Here is a 27,934-nt window from a genome sequence, read left to right as displayed (position 1 = left end):
ATTAATTCGTTTTTATTTCATATTAATACAAGCAGATTCCATAATCCATCATTAAAACACTTGAAAAGAAAGAGAAAAGCTAAAATGGAGTTCCTTTGATAAGGTGCACAAGTAAAGTATCTCTCACTGCTTTATTCATCTACTACTATTTCATCATACAACTTGGGCAATAAAACAACCAAATAGGAAGCAATTAGATATTTGAAGAATTTTAGAGACATAGTGAATTCTGTTCAAATCAGAAAATTCTTTAAAAGAAAATTTGAGCTTAGTTTAATTGAAAAAACAGAGAAATAGATGGGCCCTTACGGAAGAATCACAATAACAATGAATCACAAACTGTTAAATTCAAAGGCCTGCAAAGTATCAAGACTCCAGGGGTTTGAAATGTGAGAGTATCGCGTGATCAAGCAAACCCTCATCTACCGTATGTAAACAGAGCAGCTTTTGGCATAATGAAGAAATAAGAGGTTTACCAATGGAATATTTGTCTACCACAAGCCAGTCTACAATTGCAGTGCATCCTCCAGGTGAAAGCCCTGTGACAAAGGCCCTGGCCCTGGCTCGGCCCAGCAGCTGCAGGGAGCAGCAGCAGCAGCGGGACAGGACACAGCCCCGGTGGGTGAGGGGAGCTCCTGGCTCCCTGGGCCACAGCCCCCCTGGGAAACAGGACAGCGAGCAGGATCAGTATGTCCTGACAGATTTGCATTTGATAATTGGTGCTTTGGGGTTTGAAAACCTGATTTTCCTGCATGTTTTGGAAGAGGAAAGAAGTCTACCCATGTAGAGGGGTTATTACACTGAGGTTATTACCCGCTGCTTCTCATGCTAATACAGCCAGGGAGAAAACTGCAGCACTGTGTGCAAAGCCTTTAAAACCGAAGTGCAGAATTTGATTTGTTTGTGGTTTTCTTCATGGAAACTCTTTCTGCACTAAGGTGACACAATTGTCTGCAAATGCAGCTTTACTCACTAGCAGGTCCCAGCCAAATGCAAACAATTTCATTAAAGACCACACCATGCAGATTGTCTGGCAGAAGAAGCCTGTTCCAGCCACTGAGTGAGGAAACATGGGCACACCCATCTCACATCTCATTAGCAAAACACGCTAAAAACGTTACATAAATTTCACACAACCACAGAAAGAAATAGCTGTGGGCTTCAAAGATGCACCTTTCATCAGACATTGCAAAGAAAGCAAACAAGCCCAATGCTTAGGTACAGCAGAGTTTGTGTATGCAAGCTGTGCACTGTTATTTGCTACCTAAGATATTCCATATGTTAACAATTCCATTGTTTTAATAAAACCTGTTGATTCAGATTCTGGATTAAAAACACATTTAAGAAGAACCACTATCCTGAATAGAAAATTTATGAATAACCTATTTCTCATATAATCTTACAGGATTAAAGACCAAGGGTTTATATGCTGATGATTTTTCCAGACATCCATTAGGTCCTCCAATTCCCCAGCAGAAAGTGTAATCATTTTGACCATTTTCATTCTTCATATCTTCATTCCTAGCTCTATGCATCCCTTGACTCCTTGTCTAGAAAAGTAAATTTCAATTCATTTCACTGCTTAGCTGAGGAAAGTATTTAAGCCCCAAGCTAAAAGTCCTTCAGCACTTCCTCTGCTTCTGTAAGTGTTATTTTTACAGAAGGTCATGATGCCAAAGGAGTTCTCAAGGAGAAAGTAAAAAACAGGGCAGAGTGGCTGGACAGCCCCAGAAGAGGCATATGAAGGAAACTCTGTCAGCAGGAAGGCTGCTGACTCAGGGAAGAGATGCCCTATAAATGATAGTAGAGAAAATACCTGCTATTCACATTCCACTTCATGCTTTTTCCTCTTTACTACCCTCCTCCTGTGTTTTACTCTGCCTTCTATTTATAAGTTCCAATTCACAGGGCCATGGTAGTGGTGTAGCCATGGTGGTCTGAGAATCTAAGTGGCAGGAGGCAAGTAAGAAAAAATAATTGCTCTTATTAGACCAACTTGGCTATGGCTGCCACTTGCTTTTGTAAACATGAATTGTATTCTAGCTGTTAAATCATAACCAAATAAAGAACTAGTTGGAAAGGTCAAGGATTTGTTTTGTATTATTTATGGATTTGGCAGTAATCTAAATACAAATCAAACATTCAAGTTAAAACTCTGGTGCTTAAACTGATATTAGAATATAAAGACATAATTCCATTTCAGAGGAACAGTAAATCCAGAAATTATACTTAAATTATTATAGTCCCTTTTACAGGCTAAATAAAAACCACAATTTTTCTTGTAAAATCTCTCACAATGGCTAAAGGATATTTGACTGTTAAAGTTACAGTCACTTGGAGATACTTGACACTTAAAAGATAAATTCATAGGTGCTAAAACATTATTTGATTCTTTCCCTAGTTTGAGCCATTTTACTTAAAACACACTAAATATAGCACTGACTGATCTGTAGGTATGAGGTATCTCTGCATATGTGTGTGTGAAATATATTTCTCCTAAATGACCTGGTAATCTAAGGTATATCATCAAGAATGAAAATCATTATGCTAATAGAATGATAATATCTCTTCAGGATAATTAATCTCTTTTTGCCCTGCACAAACACACACAAATATACACTAATACATTCTCTATAATTATTTTTGTGTTAGAAAAATTCAGACTGTGGAAAGGCAATTTACTTAGTACTGATAATTCCATATATTTTAATCACTCTAAACAAACAAACATTGCTTCCAGTAAATACAATTGCCTAAACACAGTAAAATACTCTTTATCACATCCATTGAGGGGAAAACAAAGGAATGGCCTTTCATAAAAATTTTAATGGGTTAGGGAAGTATCTTATGAAGGGATGCACTGTGACACACTTGGAAATAACAGGTAAATTAAAAAAATTACCTTTTGTCCTCACTTTAACCAAGATGCCAATAAAGCACTCACTGGAATTTCACAGACATCACTTGAACTTTTCACATCCAACTGAAGTCAGCAACAAACCTGTGCTGATTTCAACAGTGTTTACCAGCAGCTTTTACTAAATCAAAAAATCTATTGACAATAATGCAGAAATAATGAGAAACAGAAATTTGTTAACCTAAAACTAAATTATAACATAAAAAATATAATTGAGTTATCAAAGCAATTTATCCTTTTGAGAGATGTTTTAAGCATAATAGAACTGTGTACAAAACAAACTGAAGGAAGATAAATACTTATAGATAATTGACATAGGTTTATTGAAAATTCTTCTTCTCCAACTTAGGGATTTCTTTGCATGGGATTACAAATTCAAAAGTAATAGTGATTATACACTAAGACTAAAGAACATTGTTCATATTTACTAAACAGTCAACTCTACAGTGAGAAAACAGAAGTTTAAAAAAATAAAAAATTTAAGTCCTGGGCAAATTTGGGGAACAATGGAGAGAAGGATTTCAATAAGAAATGCAAAAGCTATGCTACTTTTATACATGGCACAGACAAGGCCGTAGAGAAAGTATAATTCAGCAAAGAATACTGATACACTGGGGAGGTCATCAAAAAGGCAAAGAAATTATTAAAGGTCTTAAAAGGTGCCATTTTGTCAGAGATCCAGGAGGTCAAACTTTGAATATTACAAAAAGAACTGATACACACTGAGGTGGGAGGAGAACTCCATTCTACAGAGCTTTTTCAGACTGAAACTATGGTTCAAATATTTATCAGTTAGGTTAATTAGCAATCAAAACAACTTATATTTTGACAAATTCTTAAGTCTCAACCCTTCTTAAACACAAAAATGAAACAAACAAACAAACAAATGAGCAAACAAATATGAAAGGCAGGAACCCTGAGTGATGATGCTACAAACAGGTCTAAGGGCATAACCCCAAGCACCTTCCCCAGTCTCAGGATGTTTAGTGATACACTAGTAAAATCCTGAATTTTTTCCTTATCCTTCTTTGTATTTCAGCCCAAACAATATCAGTTGCCAGATATCTCTGCAGAATCAACGTTTTTCATTAAGCATAAAATACCCATAAGTCATTCAAAACAGTTTGTACAAATTAGTGTTAGCAACAAAGAGAATAATTGCCTCCCAGACAACAAAATCAACACTTGAAATGAAGCAACAGGACCAGCGAGAAGGTGTTTCTCAAGCCTGCATAACTTTGCACTTATGATCATAGTAGCTTTTCCAACACAGAGTGGGATGGAGGATGGCCTCAAAAGAGGGCTGAGAAATAACAGTCCTGTTGGGTCAGCTGGGGTCCTATCACAGAGCACACGATAAACATTACTTAACAAATAATTCAAAGATAGTGCAGAACATGATTCAGTACCTCATTCAGAATACCTGAGCCCAGTCTATATTGTCCTACACATAAATTGATAATAAATAACAAAGTTTCAGAGCACTCATTTGGTGAAAAGGCCATTATTTTAAGTAAGAATCAATTACTAAAATGTGATCATATCCAAGTGGGGCTCCATAGCCTGAATACAGCATGAACAAGAAAAGTGAACATAGCTTGAATTCCTTTGACCCCAGTAAATTGCAGCCACTAGTGAGAAAAACCAGGACTGTGTGCAGCCAAGACATCTACTAAAGTAACTTATGAGGGATTGAGTTGGACCATAGGGAGCCCAAAAGGGCTCAGAGGAAGAGCTGATCCTCCTCAGGTTTGATCTGAGCACCCCTCACCACACACAGTTACCCAAGCTGTTACCAGGCATCGCTACAGGAGTGACAGAGACCAGAAAGCACAGAGCACTGTGGAGGAGCCCAAACAGTTACCAGGCATCACTACAGGAGTGACAGAGACCAGAAAGCACAGAGCACTGTGGAGGAGCAAAGGCAGACGGATTCTCTCACTCCCCTCCTGCGGTTGACCAGGAGAAGCTCAAGACTTGCAGGGGCAGCACAGGAGAACAACCCACCAAAAACCACAGGAGTTACAAACAGTGCAACTGCATTTTTTTAAACCACTTGGGGAAATTAATCCATTTGAATTCCACAGAGCCAAATGTTTGCAATTTAGAGCAAATTTAGGAATATGTTTTTCATTTACAGCTTACATGACACATTGATATTAGTGTTGGAGGCCATTTGCCAAGAGAAATTACAGGCAAAGTTTCAGCAGTTTATCTCATGAAAAAGCTGACACTTGTCTGTCAAGATGACTTTTATTTTGCTTTTCTTTTCAGAATTTTTTGATGAAGTTTACAGTCTGATCCTGTAAGGTTTGCAAATCCCTAGTTAAAAGACATTCCTTATAAAGATTCCCCACAAGGCATGAGGAATGTCTGTATCCTTCTCAGCAGTAGCTGCAAAACACATTCTGTGGTAAAGCAAAATAATCCAATTTCTGGGGTGACAGGAACATTGCAGTATCACTAACCAGAAATAATTGAAATTAAGATTGACATATACAAAAAATCTATCAATATTTTCTGAATAAGCTATTTTGGTTTTGCCTACCTTTTAATAAACTAAGAGAAAAGGGTGTTTCTTTTCCACATAGAAAATAGAATTATTGAAGAGTTTTTAAAAATTGCCTCACATGTAATCTTTCAGCCTTCTGAAAGTAGTTGATCATGACAACCATCAATGTATAGTGTCCTTCGGGACATGGGCAGGTGCTCAGTTGGAACAGATGACGTGTGAGCTTCCTGAAGTGGCAGAGTTTCTGATCATATCTAAACCATCCTACTACTTCTGTATAGATTAAAATTCCACTAAAACATGGACCAAAGGAATTAAATTTGTATTGCAGGAAGAAAAAGCAGCTGATGGTTCTGCTCCATCCTAGTGACTGACTGTCACCAGGAAGGACAGTGCAGTCCTGAAGCACTAAATACAAGGCTGAAATCCTTATTTATGCTTGTGACCATAAACAGAGCACTTCAGAGCACTTCCCCATCACCACAAGCCTGAAGATCCCAGGCTACCAATGTGTTCACTCTCACAAAGAAAAGGACAGGATCAGGGATCAGAGAGGGTTCCTCTTGTTATAACATGAGAAGCCAAGTCACTCACAGGTGGTCAGATGCTCCAAGGAGCTTTCTGAAGGGCAAGAAACTCTTTGGTGTCCACAATGCACCTCAGAAGTGACTACATTTCAAACTCACACTCAAGAAACACTCTCTGCTTGTCTCCCTGATGGGGACACTATAGCCTTTATATGATGCTGCAGCATCATCTTTCTTGCCCATCATGGTTTCCACTAAGTAAACCTGGGGTGATCCCCCCATGTCAGAGCCCATCCAGCCTCCAGACAAAAACTACAGTTTTTCCAGCAACCCATCCAGCAGCACTCTCCTTCCTTCCAGCCCTCAACCACAGCTTGCTTTGGGCCATCATGACATCAGGTCTCAGCTGCTTCACCCATGAACAAACATGGCCTGGCTCAGGTGCTCTAAGACAGGTACACGTGAGCAAAAGGGATTCAAAAAGGTTTTCAGAAATGTGTTCCATGTCCTGATGAGCTCTGCTGTTTAATCACATAGTCACAACACAAAAGGAGAGTGTAAATGGTGTGTGACTACATTTAAGAAGAAATATTCTATATTAAAAAACAAACAGCCATTTGCTGAGCCACAGGTGCCACCACAGCATTAAAAACTTTAAGAGGAAGGAATTAAAATAAGGAATGAGGAAGCACACTTCATTTCTGTGGGACCCCTGCACAGGTCTGGGTCAGTGGCTGGACACCTGTGGAGGGCGGGAAGGTGGAGCAGCACCTGCCTGTGCTGCTGGCCAGCCCTGGCCCTGCCATTGCTGGAGGCAGCAATAGCCAGGATAGCCAGAGAAAACTCCATTGGATGCAGCCCTGAACGCGTACGGACACCGAGGCAACGGACTCATAAACACACCAACACATCAATGCATCCCTCACCTCTGCCTGAGGGATTGAACCTCCTAAAAATACAGCTGCTTTGATCTGAAAGCTCCTTTGTAAATGCTACAGCCCGCTGAACAGGCAAGGAAAGTTAGAAAGAAACACTGTATCTTAGAAAAAAGCTCATTGTAGAAACACTATGGCAACTCGGGAAAAAAGGAGGGAGAAAGAATGGGGATGTATATGGAGAAAACACCACCATCACTAAGGAAAACTGAAAAAGGGAAACTACAATGTAATTTTAGCAGCTTATTATTACTTTCTTTTGTCATTACAGATTATATTTCAGGATATTTTACATCTGCATTTAATGTGAACAAATGTGCATTCACAACTGGTTGAGATCCAAAATAAGCAAAATAAGATTTCAGTGTTGAACTGCCACACTCTAATGCCAGCTGGAAATTTTTTCATTTCCTTCCTCTCACTTGCACCCAGGACTTGCAGAATGCTCCTATCCTGTGCCTCAGTTTTCCTGATGTGTGAAATGTAGATGTAAGGTCCACTTCTTTATTTTCCTACCCAGCTCCTGTATCTTTGCTGCATGTTTCACTGCAGAAATCAGTGAGCCTTTGGTTGCAGGCCACCGCTCTGGGAGGTGGCAGAAGAAGGGAAAGTTGCTTCAACACCCCAAATCAATATCAGCAAGGGAAGGGAAGAGGTAAAATCAGACAATAGGGGAAGAGAGAAAAATAGGACACCATCAACATTTCTGCCAGCCTCAACTGTGAGTGTACAGAAAGTTGACAAGGAAACAGTTAAAGAAATATAAGAAGTTTGTGCAGTACCCATGGTGGTGGCTAAGTGGACAACTATTCCTGATGGAAAAAGATGACAAAGAAATGTGTGACCCTAGAGAACTGAATAAGAACAGAGATAAAAAATACACAAACACAACAGAATCTAAAAAAAAATAGGGTACACAACAGGAGTATGTATAAAACAGCACAGGCAAGTGCAGCAGAGGGAACAGAGAATCTGACATAAAAATATGGATTTGAAAAGAATAGACAAAATAACACCCACACAGAAAGCAGCACAAGAAGAAAAAATATTTGCAGAAAAACATCTGGAGTTAGGAGCATATTTTAATTTCTGATTTTTTTAAGCTCCCCATTTGCTACTCTCATTTTAATTTTGAACTTTTTTCCCTCCATAAATTGGGGAACCATATGGAAGAACACTTTCAAAGCTGTGACTGACCTCCACTGATATTGTAACTACAGATGATGCTCAGGTATATTCAGGTACACTAAGCTGCAAACAACATGAAGGCTGTAAGGAAGGAGACTGATATAGGCAAGGAGTGGCCCTCCTTTCTGACAACCTTTGTATTTTAAATTATTTCTCCCCCTGAGTCTCCCATACCTCCTTTAACATTTCTCAAATGTGTATTACACAAAGGAGCTAATTTTACAACAGGAGCCTGTTTCAGCATGCTTTAGATATTAGCAGAGGTTCAGTTATGAATACTAAACTGATATTTTTTGCAGAGGATAACTAAAATCTTGAATCTTGCTACTTACAGGAATTTAACTACTTTTCAACTATAGAGCTACTATGGTCTAAATATACACACAGAATATAATATGGAGAGTAAGAAAAGAAAAAAATATTTACAACCTTCTGAATGAAAGATTTTTTCACAGGAATGATAATTAAAATGACATTTTAAATGTTGCTCTGGTATACCTGGCCCCCTTTTTGTTTGATGATCTGCAAATGATATTGCAGAGGTAGTTTAGAAGTTGATTTAGGTACCAGGACAGCACCCAAACATCCTGATTTCTTTGCAGCTTTCTTCTATTCATGTGGCACAATTTGTGATAGAATCTCTTTCATATTATAAAAAGCGAATCTCTTTAATATTGAGTTGGATTCTGGCACTCTCAGGAACAATAAGAATGCATTTTGACAGTCTTACCATACACATACATGTGCAATATCATCCAAGACAATAAAGGAATCACATAAAAATGGCACTCAGCTCAAAACAGATAAAATGTTAAACATAAGTTTTTGTGTCTATGTGCATAAAGAAAAATTCTACCTAGAAGTTTTCTAACACGTACAAAGCTGCAGCTCATAAAATCAAAGCCTAAACTTCTCTTTTCATACACCATTAATAAATGTGTTTACTTCTTTTAAGATGACCTGAAGTTTATACTGTAAGGACAATACTGATGTTTTAGAAACTAACTGTGACCACAACATTAAGCTGCCAAATTCAAACAGGTTTGTGCAGCCTACTCTCAGTAATGTATGAATGTGTATACAAAATTTCTACTTCCAAGAAACATTTCAGTGTCAAGAATTTGGTGCTTCTCAGCAGGAAATTCTTCCTCTATAACTGTTTTAAAATACAGTTGTGAAATCATACTTCTAAAGCAGCCTCTTGCCTTCTCCTTCCAGCAGCACAGTGTCTCCACTGTCTTTAACCAGCAGGGATTCACATGTGCTTTGTAACTAATGTCAGTGCATGTAAAGAAATTGCCACTGTTTCCAGATTATTTTCAAGAGAAAAAAAGAAACCTGATATTTGAGTGGGTGTCATTGCAACCTGAAGTTCATCTTTACAGCAGAAAAATTTGCAGCAATTGCATGCAAACTCTTACACCAAACCACAAAACATTATGTTCAATTATTAGGAGCTGAATTACTTAACAAAACACTTCTATTTACTCTATTATTTATTCTCTTTTCACTTCAGGACAGAAAAGCAAAGCAACTGCTATGTTAAAACAGCTGTGCTAAAAGACTACTGCAAAAACTCATTAGTGAAAGCCACACATCAGATTTCACTGTAAGTTTACTATTATTCAATCTTTCCTCGTGGACTGAAGTTCACAGTGCTACTGCCTTACAATGCTTCTCTGTTCCCAAAGGCTGTAAACACATCTGGAGAAACTTAATTCCCAAGTATTCATTGTTTTTTGAGGATTAGCTGTTGTGCAACTGATGTATCTTCAGTACTTTATGCTTGGTTATTAAAATTCTCAGAGCTACCAGTTATTGGGAGATCCCCCTTTTAATATCCTGGGATGTTCTATGTGAAGTTTGCAATTCGCCTTTAGGGTAACCTGGCAACAGCAAGGCCATACCTGGAGGGCTGTGTCCAGTTCTGCCTCCTGAGAACAAGAGAGACACAGAGCTCCTGATGCAAGTCCAGCAGAAGGCAGCAAAGATGATTAAAGGACAGGGGCATTTCTCTTAGGAGGAAAGGCTGAGACAGCTGGGCCAGCTCAGCCTGGAGAAGAGACAACTGAGAGGGGACCTCACCAGTGTCTTCAAGTATCTGAAGGGAGGGTGCCCAGAGGATGGACCAGGCTCTTCTTGGTGCTGCCAAGCAATAGGACAAGAGGCTGATGCTGAATTTTGCCCCAAAAGGTGAGAATAACTGCCTAAGAGACTCAAGTAAGTCAGCATAGACAGGAGGTATTTTATTACGACGCGTCGGAGAAATCACAAAAGGGATTTCTGAGTATCTCGTGACAGAAGCAGGCTTTTTATACAGTTTTGGGTGCAGGGTTACATCATATCACATACATAATCATGTCTTTGTATGCATATTCATAAGAGGCGTGGTGTGGGCGGAGCATGGGCGGAGACATCTATTTTGAGGATTATTCTTGGTGGTCCTTCCGGTTGCCTTCATCGCTGGCAGGGTCTCTTGATGAGTCTTCCTCTTTAAACCTTTGAACTCCTATCCTAATATGGTCAATTCCCGGTGTACTTGGCTTGGTCTCCATGGCTTGGCAAGGCTCTTAGGGTCAGTTTGACATTGTTGGCTCTGATCATGCTTAGCTCGTCAATTCCCCTATCCCTATCTCTCCTTATTGTTTGCCCTGCTTACCAAACTTCAAACAGAAGAATCCACCCAGATTGCTTTTGGATTAATGAGTAACCTGGTGCACAGCATCATCAGCAATTCCTGAATGTGGATGGGGCGAACCCCCCCCCGTGAGACCACCCGCCGGTGATATGGGATATGGCTCCAGCGTTTGGGGTCGCGTGAGTAGCTAACTGTGGAATGGGATAGGACTGTTTAGGATTGATTTTCAGTTCGTGGTGCTGCCTTAAGCATTTTAATCAATAATGCCCTATAAGTACCACTGAAAACAAAATTATGTTCATAGGTTGCAAAATGCTGATTGGAAGGGCAGTTTGGGGCTTCAAGGCAAAGGGCAGAAACTGCTGCACAGGAAGTGCCACCCAAATATGAGGAAGAATTTATTTCCTGTGCAAGTGACCGAGCACAGGAACAGATTGTCCAGAGAGGGTGTGGAGTCCCTCACTGGAGATATTCAAGAATCATCTAGACACAATCCCATATCCATGTGCTCTAGGATAACCCTGCATGGATAAGTGGTTAGACCAGATGACCCACTGTGATCCCTTCCAACCTAAAACATTCTGTGATTCTGTGAAGTGAAATTATGCTACTAAAATGATAGTTATACTGGAATAGGTACCAAGTGATAACAATGGGAATATCAAAGCCTACAATGCTACTCAAGAAAGTAACAAAAGCACCTAAAATATACCATTACAAATTAATTCAATACCTAAAATCATATTTTGGCTATAATACATCCTCTAAAAACTCCACTGGAAAATTCCATTTCACAGGCACCAGGTCTTGGACAAATGTAGTGTAAGATACAGTCATTACTTACTGGTTTAGTGTCACATCTAAGATGAAAGATGATCCAAAAGCATCAACTTGGAAGCTGGCTCGAGCAATGTGGGTAGACTGCAATATGGAAAAGACTAGTATTATTATTAAGTCATGGCAAAACCTTTTGTACTGGTTTGAAAATGCAGAAACCAAATATATACACTAAGTAAAAATATGTCATTAACGAAATAAAGTTGCATTGAAACAGACAAAGCAGTCTATGATAATGAATAAAAGATCCGTTTTCTGAATCTATTAGACTTATTCAAGAATTCCCAACAGCACAATCTGTGACTCAGAGCAGCCCCCCATCTTGACCCATCTACGGTAGGAAACAGCTCTTCAAATTCCCATACTGGGCAAAACTTCCCAGCAAAGGGAGGTGAGCCCTCCCTGGCTCACAGGTTCCTGACAGTGACTCTGGACACAGACCAGAGAGAACAGCTGAGACACGGCTGGCTTGGTCAGACAGCTGTGCTCACAAATCTCACCAACACTGCCTGAAAGAAACTGTTCACTCACTCAAACTCTCATACTGCCAGGGGATAGCAATGGGTTAAAATATAATTAGCTGTATTTTCTGTAAAACTCTGACTTACAACCCTCTAAAAGGTTCCCAAAACTCCAAACCCTTGAGCAGCTACTAAAACCAAAGAAAAATAGGTGGCAGAGAAACAGCTTGCTTGCTTGCTTCCTTTCTTTTCTTCTTTTCTTTACCATATACTCTCCCCAAATGGTTCCTTTAATTCAGTCCTATAGCAGACAAACATGGGAACACTTTCTAAGTCCCAACTGCCAGAAACAAGAGGGTTTTTTTTAGTAGTAGTGGAAGAAAATACTCAGCTATCCAATAGAAATGCAACACTTGTTTCTAGACCTGAAAACACCCAAGAAAGAGAACAGCCATGTTATTTAACTAATTAATTAGAAAGCTACTTGGAGACATTTTGGAACAGTATCAACTTTGTTCCTATTTTCTTTCCATTGAAATGTGCACATTAAGATTTGAAGCATGTAGACAGAGGACCTAAGAGGAAACGCTGAAGAGCCACTTACGACTCCAAACTACACTTCTCCAAATAAACATAATACAGGATAGTACAACTGTAACAAATGATTTATTGAAAACTCTGGGAAACACAGGGCAGGATGGGATAATGTGAATCATCAAATTAACTCTTTATAAAACTCCTGGCAGGCTTTCAATAGGCATTAAATCCAGAAGAGCTGAGAATACCAGCTTCCTTGGAGTAGAACAGCAGCAATGAAAAGGAAAGTTGAGGGAATCATGACATTTTTGTTTATTACATCATTTAGTTGCCCTACAGCAAAATTTTCTTGTTCTGTCTACATATATAAGCAGGAGCATTAATAAATAAAAAAGACAACAACCATGAATGCATATATATAAACAGATGAATCTTTTAAAAACCCAGAAGTTCGGATAGTTTCCCTCAGTAGAGGATGCTCAGTCTGAGGGCCCTCTATAAAAACACCTGGCTGTGTCTCTACTGTGGACTTGCACACAAAATTGCATGACAAGAAACGCTACACATTTACATTACACTTCAGAAGGATGCAGTAAAACTGGAAAGCTCCTTAGAAGGCACCTCAATAGATATAACTCAGTGTCAGATATCCTTTTGTCTATCTCCACTACATCTAAACTGCTTTGTAACACAGGCCACCAGGTCTTTGCTAAGTGGTTCTTTATGGATAATTCATCATCTTTTTTTGAACAAATGTATCATTTTTCACCAAATGAATATATATATTACATATAGTTCACCTTATCTGGGTAAATAATAGGTGGTTAATTACCATCAATATTAAAAGCCTACTTTCTATCAAAAAGAAAGCATGAAGAAATTAAAAAGAAAATAAACAAACAAAAAAATCTACATCCAGCTGGCATCTGCAGTGACACCCACAGAATGTGCAGACACCCACAGCACATATGGCACCCACATGCAGGACCATCACTTAGCTGCTTCCGGCCTGCAGCAGCTAGAGCAGCCATAAATACAGCAAAAACAACCATCATCAAATTATCACGTTACCATTTTTGTTTCTTTTCCACCTCTCAGGCAGTCTGCTTTGAATGATTTTAAAATTTCATCTTCTCTTGCTAGATGTGAATTTTCAGGCTGCTGTTCACAAACAGGATGTGACAGGCCAAGAATCAAGTAAGGTACAAGGGACCAATGGCAGTTCTGTCATTCCCTTGTTGCACTGCAGCCCATTTGCTGACCTTAGCTAACCTTCATTCAGCCACCTGCACTGCAGCAACTGCTTTCTGATCAAAGGAGTAAGGACAGCCCAGCCCTTTGAGTCTCATCATTTCATTATTAAATGCAAAGAACATTCCACAGCATTTTATCATTCCTGCTTGTTAACAACATAGCTACATATGCCATCATTTAGATCTCTACACAGAGTACAACCAAGTCTTCTATATGACCATATGTTGGTACCAGAAGAGAGTTAGTGAGTAAGAAAGAGTATAAAAAGCCTAGCTTGGATTTCTAAATGCACATATATTAAATGTAACATTTGTCATTAAAATATATCCACTTCAGAGCCCATCAGAGCAAAAACTACTCTATTGTTTCGGTTTGGTTTGGCTTTTAACTGCTAGGTATATTGCACCATATCGATTTGGTCTGGGAGATTTCCTCTCTTGAACACATCTCTAAAATAAACAACTACAAGCTAATGTATTTCTAAGGTGACCCTGGACCACAGTTGTTCCCTGACAGAAACTGTTAATGTGGATTTAAGGGAGAAAATATGTATGAATAAATTAATATGAAAAACATTACACAGATGTGACCACTCCCCAAGATATATGATGCCAACCCAGAAACTTACCATTAAGCTCAAGTGCAATCAAGTGTATCTCAAGGGCATTTCAAACCTACCAAGATACCAAGACATTCTGGATAGCCTGACAAACTCATCCCTTTCCAGAAACTGCATCCCTTCCTGACACGTGTTTGTAAAGCACCGTCACACTGCACACTGTGGGCTGCTGCCAAAAATGAACAGTTCTGCCCCATCCTGGCAATGTGCTCCCACCAACTCTCCCTTGTCAGCTCATGTGGCTAGCCAGCAAGTCAGATCAGCAGCACAAAATTAATCACCACTTGGAGATTTGTCTGGTTTTTGTCAGACAAATAAACTGATCTAAATAAACCACAATGTAGATGCAACAGAAAGAAGTCAAAGGGGACACCCAAGAGAGAATGAAGAGGAAGACAGATTCTGCCTTTCAGCTAAAAATCTCATCCACCGTAACAAAAAACTGCACCTTAAGAATTCCAGACAATGCATTTTTTAGTTTAACAGTTCTTCTAAATATCTGCTTAAGAACCACAAAATAAAGAAATGGATTTTTAAAAGTCTTGGGTCTGCATTACCTTTAAGCACCTCTAACCTGCCTGCCCAGTGAATAGGTAAAATGGCCAGCTGCAAAGGAGCTCACATTCATGGACATACATCAATAAAAGAACCCAAAGAGAGGAAATGAGTACTTTTCCATCTACACCACCTCAGTCAAGCAGAAGTAACAAGAAAAACACCCGCAAAGCCCTCTTTAAACCATCAAAGACAATAAACTACATCATTCAGTTCTCAAACCCAGGAACTCTCTCAGAAAATGTGAGGCTTTTGCAACAACCATCAGCTTGACACATCAGTGGCTGACAACTGAGACATGAAAGGGGAGCTCCTGGAGACCAGAAGATGCAGCAGAAGATGCACTCAGTGCAGGACATGAACAAGAGCCAGGAAAGAACAATTGAACAACTTAATGGAAGAGTGCAATGCAATGCTTCCAACACAATCAAAAGGTTCTGAAATTTTTATGTCATGCAACTGAAGAAGAAAAATACCAATAACAGCTCTGAAATCAGCTGCTTCAGGTGCAGTGCTCAGTACTTAGTGGTGCATAATTGCCCTGACCTCCAAAGCCCACTACAGAAAGTACTGAACACCCCATGCACCTAATGCAACTATGTAGAGCTAACTTCTGTTAAAGACTGTGAAGTTTAAGCATGCTAGTGAATGTCTGAAAGGAATCAAGAGTAAATGGAGTGGAAAAGATTATTTCAAATCACTAAGCACAAAGATATTTTATCTAAAGCAAAGACTAAAAGCTTGAATTCTACAAAAACAAAAGAATCCTGCCAAACCAAGAGCAATGTGATTCCAATTATTTTAAATCACCTGCTCCATGTCTCAGGGATCACTGCAGTAACAGAGGAGATGGACAATCAGTATCAAATATGACTATTTATCAGTACAAAGAAACAGCATAATAATGATGTCCCTTCAGTACTCCTGCTGGGGATCAGATTTCTGCAGACCCTGGCCCCAAGAATAAGCATCTGCAAAGGGAACAAACACATCAACTACAACCAACACACATCACTGCAGATCAACACCAGGGCACTGCTCCGGAGGTAACCTTAAATGTACCTCAAAGATTTCCATTTCAAATAGGGCAGATATCTTAATCACCAGTGAAACATCTACAAGCTATGCACTTTCTGAAATAATCAAACTCACAAGAATTTTAAAGGGAAAAATCTAGACATTTTCCTCACATTGTGTATAATTAGCTGAGTATTGAAAGCAGTGCAGTAATATGATGACTAATATTTTTACTCAAAAAATAAGGAAAGATAATTAAAAATTTGTTGTGATGTGATGTGCAATTCCTCATTACATGTTTCTTCCTTGAGAAGTATCCTTAGTAAGCACTTAGATACTTTTAAATAAGTTTTGCTGGAAGAGATTACAAAAATTTCTGTCAAAAATGAACAAATCTTGTAAAAAATTGAGGAGAAAATCCTATTTATATGTTTGCCCTTTGATGTAAAAAAATTTCTATTTACTACTATATATAGCATTGTAGTTTCCAATTAAAAGATTCTGATCAATTTTGTCGACTTGAAAGAAAAGCATCAAGAGAATCAAGAGATAAAATAATACAGGATGTTACAGGAAGAAAAAACTTTAAAAGTGTGCTTCAGAGCTTATAAGAACACTGAGATTTTATAGCAGACATTTCATGAGTCAGTCACATTTACAAAGCAATAGATTCCTTGGATATTAATTTAATTTTCCCTCCCCCATGTCATAGAATAGAAACCTCAGCTTGTTGACAGTCCCTTAAGTGTGTATAAAACAATCTAAGTTAAGTTCAGTGAGGACACAGATAAGCCAGTGGGAAATCAAAATAAATATATTCATGAAATTAAATGAAAAATACACTAAAAATCTTATGTAGATTTACCTACATTTGCTGTTTTGAAAATAATCATTACAAATAAGTTTATGCTAAAGTAGAGAAATACAGTGCCAATTAGCACTCTATAATAGGATACATAAAATGCACACACTCTAAAAAGAAAATTTTCAGCCTCAGTTTTGTTGTAATAAATCCAGAGCTATGCAGTATATTGTTGCTTTGTGTAAAATAAGAAATCTCTTCAAAAAATTACTTTTTCACATGTACTGGGAAGAAAAAAAATAAAACTTTTCCAAGAGACAAAATTCAAAAATAAGCCTAGGTCTAATATTAAAAATATGTATTCCAAGTCAAAGAATCTTCTTTCAAAAATACACAATAAAATATAACTGTAAAATTATTTCCTCAGGTCTTCTCTATTGCCATTTGAAAATATCAGACTTTAATCAAAAGTTCAGGATCACTGAACTGGATCCACATATCATAGCATATTAAACAACTGCAAAATCTCTTTTTTTATTTTCCCTAGCATTTTCATAATATTTATAGGCACTCATTTACTGCATTAATCATCAATATTTGACATTCTTCATGCAAGCTCTCTTTTTATCCAATGCATAAATCTAAATATCTTTGGGGCATTTGGTGGGGTGTAGTTTATTTAATGAAGAAACTGCAGAACAGGATCATGGTTTGATAAAAACATTTTCACAACTACCTCTTTGGGGCACATTTAGTAAATCAGTTATTTATTCTGAAGCAAAGCTAGAAATAAGAATATATTTTAATAGATGCATGTTCATTTTTAAGTCCTGGATCACACATCTGTTCTCCATGCCAAGTGAGGGTGGAGCACAGCGAGAGCTAAACACCATCAGCTAGAGTGGAATGCCAGGGCCCAGTTCCTTGTGGTCGTAAACATGACCTAAAATAGCTTTTCTCCATATAAACATCATTGTATCAATGAAGCAAGAACCACTTGTACCTCTAAAATGCCAGTAATTAGTCTTCCCAGTAGGAAAAAAATCACAACAAACTCCCCTATTTTGTATATTTGTGTGTTTGAACACAGACACTGTGTGAATTTACTCAATATATATGGGGGAAGAGCACAAGGGAGAAAAGCCCTGAGCACAAATTGGTGCAAGATGCTACACAGGTGCCACTGCTGCAGAGTCAGTGTCTGGGTACCAGCATGGATCCTTCTGAAAGCTTCTCTTCCTGCTCTCCCTCCTCACCTCCACTGCCTCTTTTTCAAAAATTCACCCCAGGTTACACGTTAAGTGGAACAATGAAGAGAAGAAAACTATTGGGCTGTCACTGCCAGCAAATTTAGCACGAGCTACCATTTGATCTCACACATCTTGTAGGACAAAATTGGGCAACGAATGGGCAAGATGCTGCCTCCCAAGAATCAATCCAACACTTGCTTCCAGCTCCAGTAAAGCCCTGTGGCACCAGATCTCACACTCGTTGTGCTTTTAAGTGCAGAGGATGATGTTAATTTGATTCTGAAATTCTGTTTATAAGTTTTGATTTCCTATGAGACTAATTACTGCAAGTCTTCAAATCACTATGAAAGGAAGAACTGCAAGAGCTTTTGGGAAGTCAAATTTTTTCCCCTTTTTCTGAAACGGAAGCAGCAAGAATTCATGTATAAAAGGTTACATCCAACTAGAGTGCCAGGAGTCTTAAATGTATCACTACTGGGACAAAACCAAAAAACTGGTTACTGCTCAATCTCATGTCTTAAAAACACACTAAAAAAAATTCTTCATCAAATGGCCAGGGCAAATATGATCAAATAGGTTGTTATAAGTGTGATTAATCAAGTACAAGGTTACATACAGAAAACAAAGAAAAGTCATGAATGAAAATTTGAAAAGTTCAGAATCTTTTCCTGCCATAATGCATACAAAACTTTGACAACCATTGAAGATCACACTCCTTAAACTAAGACAGGGAGCAGAGCAACCAAAGACTCACCCTGTGACCCAGAAACACCAGTTTCCATTGCTCCCCACAGTGACTGTAGTTTTCAGAAAGCCAGATCTAACAGGAAAAGCAAGGTATCGGCATGCCTAGGAGTCAGAAAAAATACTACAGCAGCAATAGTGCAATGTATTCCATCTGTATCACTCAGCAGCCCAGGACCTGGCTGCAATCAGAGGGGGAAACTACTTTGTGAAGAAAGATGAGACCAGAGGCAAAGGCCTCCAGCAAGGACAATCCATCCTCAGTACAATTCCCCTCTGCCTGGCAGTTTCCAGTGGGCAGAACCCAAGCGCTGCACAGCTGCAGCGGAGAGGCAAACAGGCAGCACATCACCCATCTGCAGGGCACAGGACAAAACAAGGGCAGCAAGGCACGGGCTGAGGGCAGCCCCTGAGCGTGAGCCCATCTGCATCTCTGTGTCATCTCTCTGGAGAAAGGAGCATTGTCCAAGAGCACCATTTAGGCAACAAGGAAAACTCAACGGATCCAACAGTCGGGAGGAGTGAAGGCATTTCCTTTGCTGAAGCAGATGGTGCCTTGAGGTCATTTTTAGCTGCATGTTTTCCAAGATCTGAAAGGAATCAATAACATTTAAAGGCCCCCTTTTCAGCATCTCTTTTAGTCTTCAGAAATGAAGGAACAGAATTCCACTATGAGAGAAACCTACAAGTAAGTTACAATCTACATTAAGCTGCCTTTACATTACAAATAAAGCATTCAAATGTAGTACAAGGAGTCCACACTAATTTTGCTCCTTTATCAGTGACCAAACCTTTCAGCAACATAGTGACATATTCCAAACAATTTCAATTGGTTTTCCATTTAGTTTACATGCAAATGAAAGCTTACCACCAAAAGATTAGCTCTGCCCATTGGAAGTAACAAGCACTCTGACACCTAAAGCCTACCAACAAGGTTAACTTGTCCCCAGGAATGGACTCTGGGCACCAACAGAAAGTTTACCAACCTCCTGTCAGTATTAGAGGCTAACAAAAAGCTTGACAAAACTTGCAGACTCTTAAGCATGCCAATACATTGCTCAATCAATTCCACAGATAATACTTTTTAAATATGACTCACCCTCTACATTCAAGTATCAAAGTCCTGCTCCAAGTTGAAAAGTGCAAGAAAAGCAAATTTCAAAACTTTGCTTTTCCCTTGATACAGCCTAGAAGACCAAAATGAAACAACATTCTCACTGCATATATTTTCTGAAACAACTGATGGACAGATTTTTTTCATTCCCACAGAATTGCAGGAGTTGAAATACTCTAAGGAGACATTTCTGGAACAGAGTGTATTCCCACATACTGCTATTCTTCTGGGCAATTTTTGAGCTGTAAGTCAGGGCTCTAGCCTCCACATTCCTCCACATGACACTTTCATTAGAAGGCATTTACCCACACAAATTTTTCTAAACTTTGTATTAATACCACGTTCTGGAGTATGCTTTTTATAAAGCAAGTCCCTTGCTACAGTTCTCTGGTCTGGTAACACCCATTTCACTTAAAAACAAGGAAGAAAGAGAGACTTAAGAGTGAATTTAGCCTAGGTAGAGAAACCAGAGCTGGTCAAATTACCAGATGAATCACCAAATTTCATTGTCTGGGGGCAAACGTACAGCAACAATGGCAGGCTTTTAACTTACTTTCACTGAATCAAATTTTTAAGCTGGACTCTAGTGACTCAGCAATTTAAACCGCTCTATGTCATTGGCCACTTTCTCTGATTTCTTCATAATTCTTCTACTTCAAGTGACACTGACTTTCCACTTTTTCCACTTGGACTTACCCAACTGGCCAAGCCCCATCATGGCAGTGCATGCCACAGCCTGGCAGAACACAGCCTGACCGTGTGTGCGTGCACTTCAGCCACCTTTCTGTTCAGCTTAACAATAAAGCATCTGGGAAAAAACATAAGCCTTCCTTCACACAGTCCTCCCACTGAAGTATTAAAAGCTTGCACAGATGTAATCTTCAGTGTCCAAAGCTCTCATCTGCACTGAACATGCTTCCATCTGAGGAGAGTGATGTTGTTCCACATCCACGCTTGGCTGTGGCTCAGCACAGCTGCCGCTGCACAGTTCACCCCTGCAGCAATGTTTTCTCCTCTGCAGATTAATGCAACTATTGCAGTGGCCCCAGAAGAGCATTTTCAGGGAGCATCTGCAGCTATGAAGAGCTAAATTTCATGCAGATCTCTGGGATCATGTATGTGCTCCAAAAGACATCTCCACAGAACAGCATCCATGCACTATCTAGGAGACCACTGGCAAGCCAAAGGAAAGAAGGGAATTAGAGGGACACTGAAGGCTCTCTTGTCTGAAATTTTTCCACAGACAATTAGGGCAAATTTGGCATTGTTTAAAATCAATTAAATAAGACAAAACTAGAGAAATGGAAGACAAGATGGGAGTCATGGTAATTTTTGGAGACACTGAATACAGTGGTTTTGGTTAACATGCAGGAAACAATTACACTATTTCTAGAAAAAACAATACTGAAAAAATATTATCTAGTGATGAAAACACTGAACCACATCATTAAATGAAGAGAAAGATAGATTGCATAGGAAGACACCAAAATCCTCTGTCAATCTTGATCCTCTGACAGTATTGGATTTCACCTTCTACCTCCACAGTTATCCAGACTGAGAGAATACACATGGGCCTGGGCTGGCAACTTAATCATCTGACATGTGAGGTACTTCCCCTGAAGTAGAACAGTCTGCTTGGGAGAGGCAGCCTTGGCTCAAACCCATGGGAGCAGAAGACAAGGATCCTCATCTTCCATCCTCTCCAGGGAGGAAACCCAGCGGAAGGCAGCAATAAGTGGAAGGACCACAAACCTCAGCTGAGCTAATTGGTGAGGGAAAAGCACTGAGCCAGTGCTAGCTAGAAGGACCCACAATTTACAGACCTGAACCTTATCAGGCTTTTGAAGATTTTATACAGTTTGATTGACCTTTAAGCACTGTTTGACAGGATAACTGTGATACTGTTTTCAGAAGCAAAGCCCTAAAAAAGTTGTTCATTTTGAGTCACTTAAAGACTGGCATGATTATTGGAAAAACCACAAAAGGGACCCGGACTACCAGCAGGATAATATATCTACCATGACCTTTTAACATAAAAGCCCATAATGCTCTTGTGGCAAACATTTCAGAGTGAATCTTAACTTCCACATGTAGTTCCTCCAGAACATGGATAAATCTCATCAGTTTATCAAGACACTGCTTGGGATGCAACACACTTCTACAACCTGCATATGTTATAGCTGATATAGGTGATTAGCTGCTGTAGGAGCCCCAAAACAGGTACACAGTGAAACTGTGGCAGAAAGAATACTCAGTGTGATCCTGCACTCAGGGGCACCAACACAGACCAGGATACAGATACATTCATCACCAGAGCTGGAAAGCACTCCTCTGTCAGACTTTGCAGTCTACACTAATCATGCAATGAGCAAATGTTGGGAAAATATTTTCTATACAAATTGTTACATCTGAGCCTTTATGATCCTCTTTGGCTGTATATAAGCGTGTTTTATGAGGCTAAGCCATAGCTTTAGGAATATCTCCCTTTCGCAGCTGCTATGGCACAAGCATGAGAAGATGACACAAAACATGAACTCTGAAGCAGCAGCTATCAGAGATTTTTTGCTGGATGATTTTTTTGGACTTATACATTTACTGTCATAACAAATCTCATTACCAAGCAGGGAAAGACTTTTCCTGATATGAGCTTACAAAGAAGGATAAATTAGGAATTTGAAATATTCTTTGCCTATAAAACACTTAAACACACTTTGAGTTCTTTATAAAAAGGTGTATCTCAGAAATCAAAAGAAGCCCTCAATGTCCTTACATCATTCAGTACACAATCTATAGCAAAGTTTAGTTTTAAGCAGATTTTTTCTTCTTCAGGAAGGTAAGACCTGCATCTAGAATATGAATATTTTAACCATCATTCACATATTCATAAAAAATTGCCATGTTGGTGAAGTATTTCATTGCAGAACTGCATACACTGAACATACAGTAAAGTATCACACACATTTTTTCTAATGCCTTACAAGTCTTAAAAGGCAACAAGGCAGGAAGAAAACCAAATTCAGCAATAAACCAAATGCATGTTATTACTCACTATAGCCCCTTTCCCAGTTTAGCCTCCTTCCCTTTGGTTTTCTGTTAGGATGATCAAAAATTGTGCCTAAATTTCTTCAAGTCATTTGATTAAGTGGGCAGAAAATAATTTTTTAAATCAAGCAATTTCTGATGACACTTCTCTTTTTCAGCAGTCACCATCCATCAGTCCCAAACTCTTGATATTTTATAAGCCACTCAACAGTCAGAGCTGTTTTTTTAAGAAAAAAATTACTGTTTGTTGGAGCTACCCAACACAGTAACCTACAATACCAACAGAAATTGACAGCATCAGAACAGAAAGCAAGAGTCAGCAATTTCAGAAGCACCTGCAAAGAAGTTGGATATCCTGTCTGAAGACTTGAGTGAGATGACAATAAATCAGAGAATCCAATAGCAAAGACTAGACAACACTCAAATAACTAATGAAGATTTCAAATCCAAGAGCAAGCAGAGCTATGCAAACTCAGCATGACAGAGCAAAGCTCCTCTGAAACTCATTATTAGCAATAAGAAATCATTTAAGAAATCTGCAAGCCATCATTCCAAATAGATGTGTGCAATTGTATCATTTGGTCACACACAACGCAGGCTGCGGAAGACAAGCAGGTTCTTTACTGAAAACCACTGACTTACTCTGACTACAAACAACATGCACTTCTGCCTCCAGATGCAGCTCAGTCCTGGAGCCCCTCCAGGCTCTCCCTACAGCCAGGTCATCCCTTTTACTCTCTTTGAAGGAATCCAATGTATCTTAATGACAACAGGCAATGAGCAAGTGAAAATCAGCTTGAGAAACAGAAATTGCTATATCATGGACATCCTGCACAACCAGCAGAGAGGAGTGAATCTCTGTCCATAGCAGGTCAGAACCTTGTTCCCAGTGAAAATCATAGAAAATCTCACAAACTTCCATGTAACACTTAGATGTATTAAAAATGGATAATGGCAATACAGGCAGTGGGGAGGGATATTTACACATTCCCATATTTTAACAAAGAACATGCCTGCACAGTATTGACTAAAGGAAAATACTGCAAAACTTGTGGTTTCTCATGTGCGTCTTACAATACCAAAATATGGCTTAAGGCACAAAGTTAAAAGGTTCCTTAAAAATGTCAAAGGTGGGAACTTTCCTTCTTTTAAACACAAAAATACTAGATTAGCCTTCACTGAATGTCCCTGACATAGAGGACTCTCATCTTCTAATACACTTATTTATGCACCAGTAAATTAGGTGTCCATTGCTAAGATCCTGGATTGCATTAATGACAATATAATATTAGTGTATTTTTAGCTATATCTTATCTTGATTATTCTATACATTAAGTGCTGTGCAGCTGCCAAAGGCGCCCTTTGAGGAACAGAGAGATTGAAATACAGGAGTGTCACAGATACCAGTAATGACTCCATTCTGCAATGGAATTAAAAGCAGAAACCCAAAGTCACGTGAATTCTCCAATGTCCACTATATATTGTACATTAGAACATTAATGACATGAAGATGTAGTAGCCTGCAACATTTGCCTTGTGCTGTATTCTGAGGTTCAGCAATCTTGGACAACCACAACTGTGAGCACATTAATTATGTTTTTAAGTAATTACATTCTGGGTTTCTAAGATGAGTATATAGACTATTTCCCTTATTATTTAATAGTAAAGTATGCAGGTAGAGAAGTCACTCAACTCTGATGGCAGTGGCCCAAAAAACCCCAAAACAAACAAAACAGAGGAAGTTGCTAGAGCAAAACCTCGATAAATACTAAAAACAAACCACTACTTTTAAGAAATCCGCCATCCATCGCATCCCAGTCACTTCTGCCTTCAATTACCTCCTCTCATCCTCTTTTCTCATATTATCCTCTGGCTCAATTCCATCATGATCCTGTTCTAAAACTCCTGATCTGCAAAGGCCACGCTTTTCTTCTGCATTCCTCTGTATGATCATCTTCATTTGCCTTTGTGCATTTCTGAACTCAGGCTTGCATCCTTCTTGTTCAACTTCTGCCCTTTCTGCAGCTAAAGCTTTCATCCAGGAATTAAAGGAATCCAATCCGATTTAATGCAACTTCCTTCTCTCCAGCTTATCTCTCTCTCCCCCCCACCCCTTTTATCTTTATCCTATTCAAATCCAACTACATTGTTTTATATTAATTCAACTACAGTCTTGTTGGCTAGTCTGAATGCACCGTCCCATTCAGGAATCTTTGCTTTTCCTGACATGGTTGCTAGTCCTTCACTCACCAGGGACTCTTCTCGAGTGCTTTTACCTCCTCCAAGAAGCATGCTCCCTTAACTAACCCAGAAGGCAGTTAGCTTTGGTTTGAAACCTCTGTTCAAGACCAGGTTTTTTAACTCTCAAATACAGCTATTCAAAGACTATTAGCAATGGACAGAACATGGAGACAGCAAGAGTGTATTTAACCATAAAACAATCAAATACATATGGGAACATTATTGATGTAGACGACACCTCTGTTCCCTACTCTTTATACGCCGCTGACTGTTAACTCTTCAGGGCAGGCATGGCGTGTCTCTTCATGTGGGAGGAGAATCCAGCATCTTTCTACTTCATGTGACATTCACCAGACACCCAAAAGCACCATAAAACTTCACTCTGAAGTTAGTCCATAACTTTGACGAGCACCTTCCTGAATGCAGCTCTGACACAACCGGAGCACAGCAAAGGCAGCCGCGCTGCTGCTGGTCCATCACCGGCGAGCTGACTCAGATCCCTGGGAAGGGCATGCAATATCCTGCAATTAGGATGTGACCATGCTCTGTGCCAGAATCACAGAAAGTCTCCGCTGCTTCATTCCAGTTCCTTCGGCGTGCTTGGCAATTTATTTTGTCCAAAGCACTGTCAGCTACTGTATCCTTCCATGAGTAACAACCACCAGATACCGTGGAAGAGGCTGGGAATATTTTAAGCAGCAGTGGGGAAACTTCTTGATCAAGAAGAAAAGTTGTAGTAGCTTTTACACTTACATCAGAGCTTTTACACATTAACATTAGTTTACTGCAGAGGTTGTTGTGAAGTAAACATATTTAACCCTTTCCAAACCATCCATGCTACTAATATTTTTCTGCTTAGACTAATATTCATACTAACAACTTAACTAGATCAGGATAACTTGAAAATTTCATGAGCTTAATATTTGGTGAATAAAAGCTGAGACATTCAGAATAATGAAACCCATTAATTAGCAGCTTGTTCTGTAAGACCAGTGTTTTAAGTCTAATACTAAAGCTAAATGCAACCATTACTAAGTTTAAAAGACATGTCACAAAGTGTGTGAACTTGTGACTTTTTGGGGGTCTTCAAAGAATCCTGAAATGCCTAAAGGAGTTTTTTTTCTTCTTTGAACAAAGCATTATGAACTTTGAGAAGAGTATATTATTGTACCGTAAATACGCTCATCATATCTGAAAAACCTTTACATAGAGTAAATCACATTTAGAGGCAAATACATATGCTATGAAGAGCTTGTTTATTATTTAACAAAACAAAGAGAATGCAAGTTGTCAGTGCTTATACTTCATGGATTATAAAAAAGAAATATGAGACAATTTCTCATCTATTTTGTTTCTTAAACACATGACAGTCAATTAGAAAATGAGGAAACGGAGGCCTGCAACTCATCTTGTATGTCAGCAGTTACCTCAAATGTTCAGATTTTATGTTCTACATCTAATACAATATGGACTTAATGTTTCTTTCCTTCAGATGTAACAGCCATGTACCACCTCAAACAAAAGCGGTCAAGATGAAAATCACAGTATTTTAATACAAAATGAGGTTGTTAAAAGTTATAGGGATTGGGCTCCATATGATCAAAATATGTTTTTTAACACATATAGAGCCAGATTAATGGTTAGACTCGATGATCTAGAGGTCTCTCCCAACCTCAATGATTATATGATTCTATGGAACTTGAAAACACACCCCGGGTTGGGTAGCAAGCAATATGTACGTTAAATCCTGTGCTTAGCTCACATGTTACATTTCAAGCAATTCCCTTCCGATGTACAGTTTCTATTTTTAAAAACACATCCGAGTCCCCAGAACACAAACCCACCCTGCCCACGCTTCAGCCACAAGCCGAAATGAAGCCGCAGCGTTCGGAGCCCCGCTGTCGCAAAGGCACCGCAACTTTCATTTCGGGTGCCCCGGCGGCCGCAGGCAGCGGGCTGTGCCCGCCCGGGCCCGCTGCCTCCCGGGGGAGGGCACTGACAGGCACGGGGACCACCTTAACCAATTCGAGCGCCCTTGCCCAGGACGGGCATTCCCCGCGCTCCTGCGGGAAGCCGAGCGAGCATCGCCTTGCCCCGAGCGTTATCCCCGGCGGTGCAAGCCCCCGTGGCGGAGGCTGCGGGATCTCCGCTCTGCCGGCCCCGCTGCGCGGCCCCTCTGCCCCCGTCCGGCGCTTACCTGAGCCCGCGCCGCCTCGCTCCGCACCCGCGTGCTCAGCGCCGGCCACCGCGCCCCGCCGCCGCCCTCGCCGGAGACCAGCCGCAGCGGCCTGATGCTCTCTCGCTCCGCGAAGGGGCTCTCGCCCCGCTGCCGCCTCGCTGCCGCCGTGGCCGGCCCGGCGCCTCCTGCGCAGGAGAGAGGCACTGTCACCCGGCTGCGCCCTCGCCCCCGGCGCGCAGGCTGCAGCGGGGGCTCCGTTTCCGCGGGGCTCCGCAGCAGCCTCGGCGCAGCGTCCCCCCCTCCCCGCCGCCCCCGCCCCAAGCGCGGCGGCTCTGCCCCGCCACCGCCACCGCCACTCACCTGCGGCCGCTGTCAGGGCGCCGAGCGCCAGGCAGAGGAGGCAGGCGGCAGCCCGCATGGCGCTGCCCGCCGCCCCGCTCGCCGCCGAGCGCCGCCGGCTCCGCGCCTGCACGGGCGGGGGGGGCTGCGGGGCCGCGGCTGCCGCGGGGCCGGGGCTGCCGAGCTCCGCCCCGCCGCCGCGCCGAGCCCCCTGCCAGCGGAGGAG

At 40.3% G+C, this 27,934-nt stretch overlaps 1 protein-coding gene across 12 annotated transcripts in view; it reads right to left on the bottom strand.

Moving 5' to 3' along the window:
* ADAM22 (ADAM metallopeptidase domain 22) overlaps positions 1–27,923 on the bottom strand; it is a 136,630-nt gene extending 108,707 nt beyond the window's left edge. For 5 of the 12 annotated variants that reach the window (XM_074535592.1, XM_074535590.1, XM_074535619.1 and 2 more), the window contains exons 1-3: positions 27,730–27,921; positions 27,388–27,554; positions 11,562–11,638 (exon numbers count right to left, since the gene is read on the bottom strand). In XM_074535592.1, coding sequence (XP_074391693.1) covers positions 11,562–11,638; positions 27,388–27,554; positions 27,730–27,787 — 302 coding nt within the window. In that variant the 5' untranslated portion in view covers positions 27,788–27,921. Of the gene's footprint in view, positions 1–11,561; positions 11,639–12,280; positions 12,300–27,387; positions 27,555–27,729 lie in introns of those variants that run through there. The other 7 variants (XM_074535599.1, XM_074535607.1, XM_074535637.1 and 4 more) reach the window with 5 other exon arrangements.
* Positions 27,924–27,934: the final 11 nt, after the last annotated feature.

This window comes from Zonotrichia albicollis, chromosome 1 (assembly GCF_047830755.1).
Source record: "Zonotrichia albicollis isolate bZonAlb1 chromosome 1, bZonAlb1.hap1, whole genome shotgun sequence".
In the NCBI taxonomy this organism is placed as follows: domain Eukaryota; kingdom Metazoa; phylum Chordata; class Aves; order Passeriformes; family Passerellidae; genus Zonotrichia; species Zonotrichia albicollis.
This window is presented reverse-complemented; position numbering and strand designations above follow the sequence as displayed.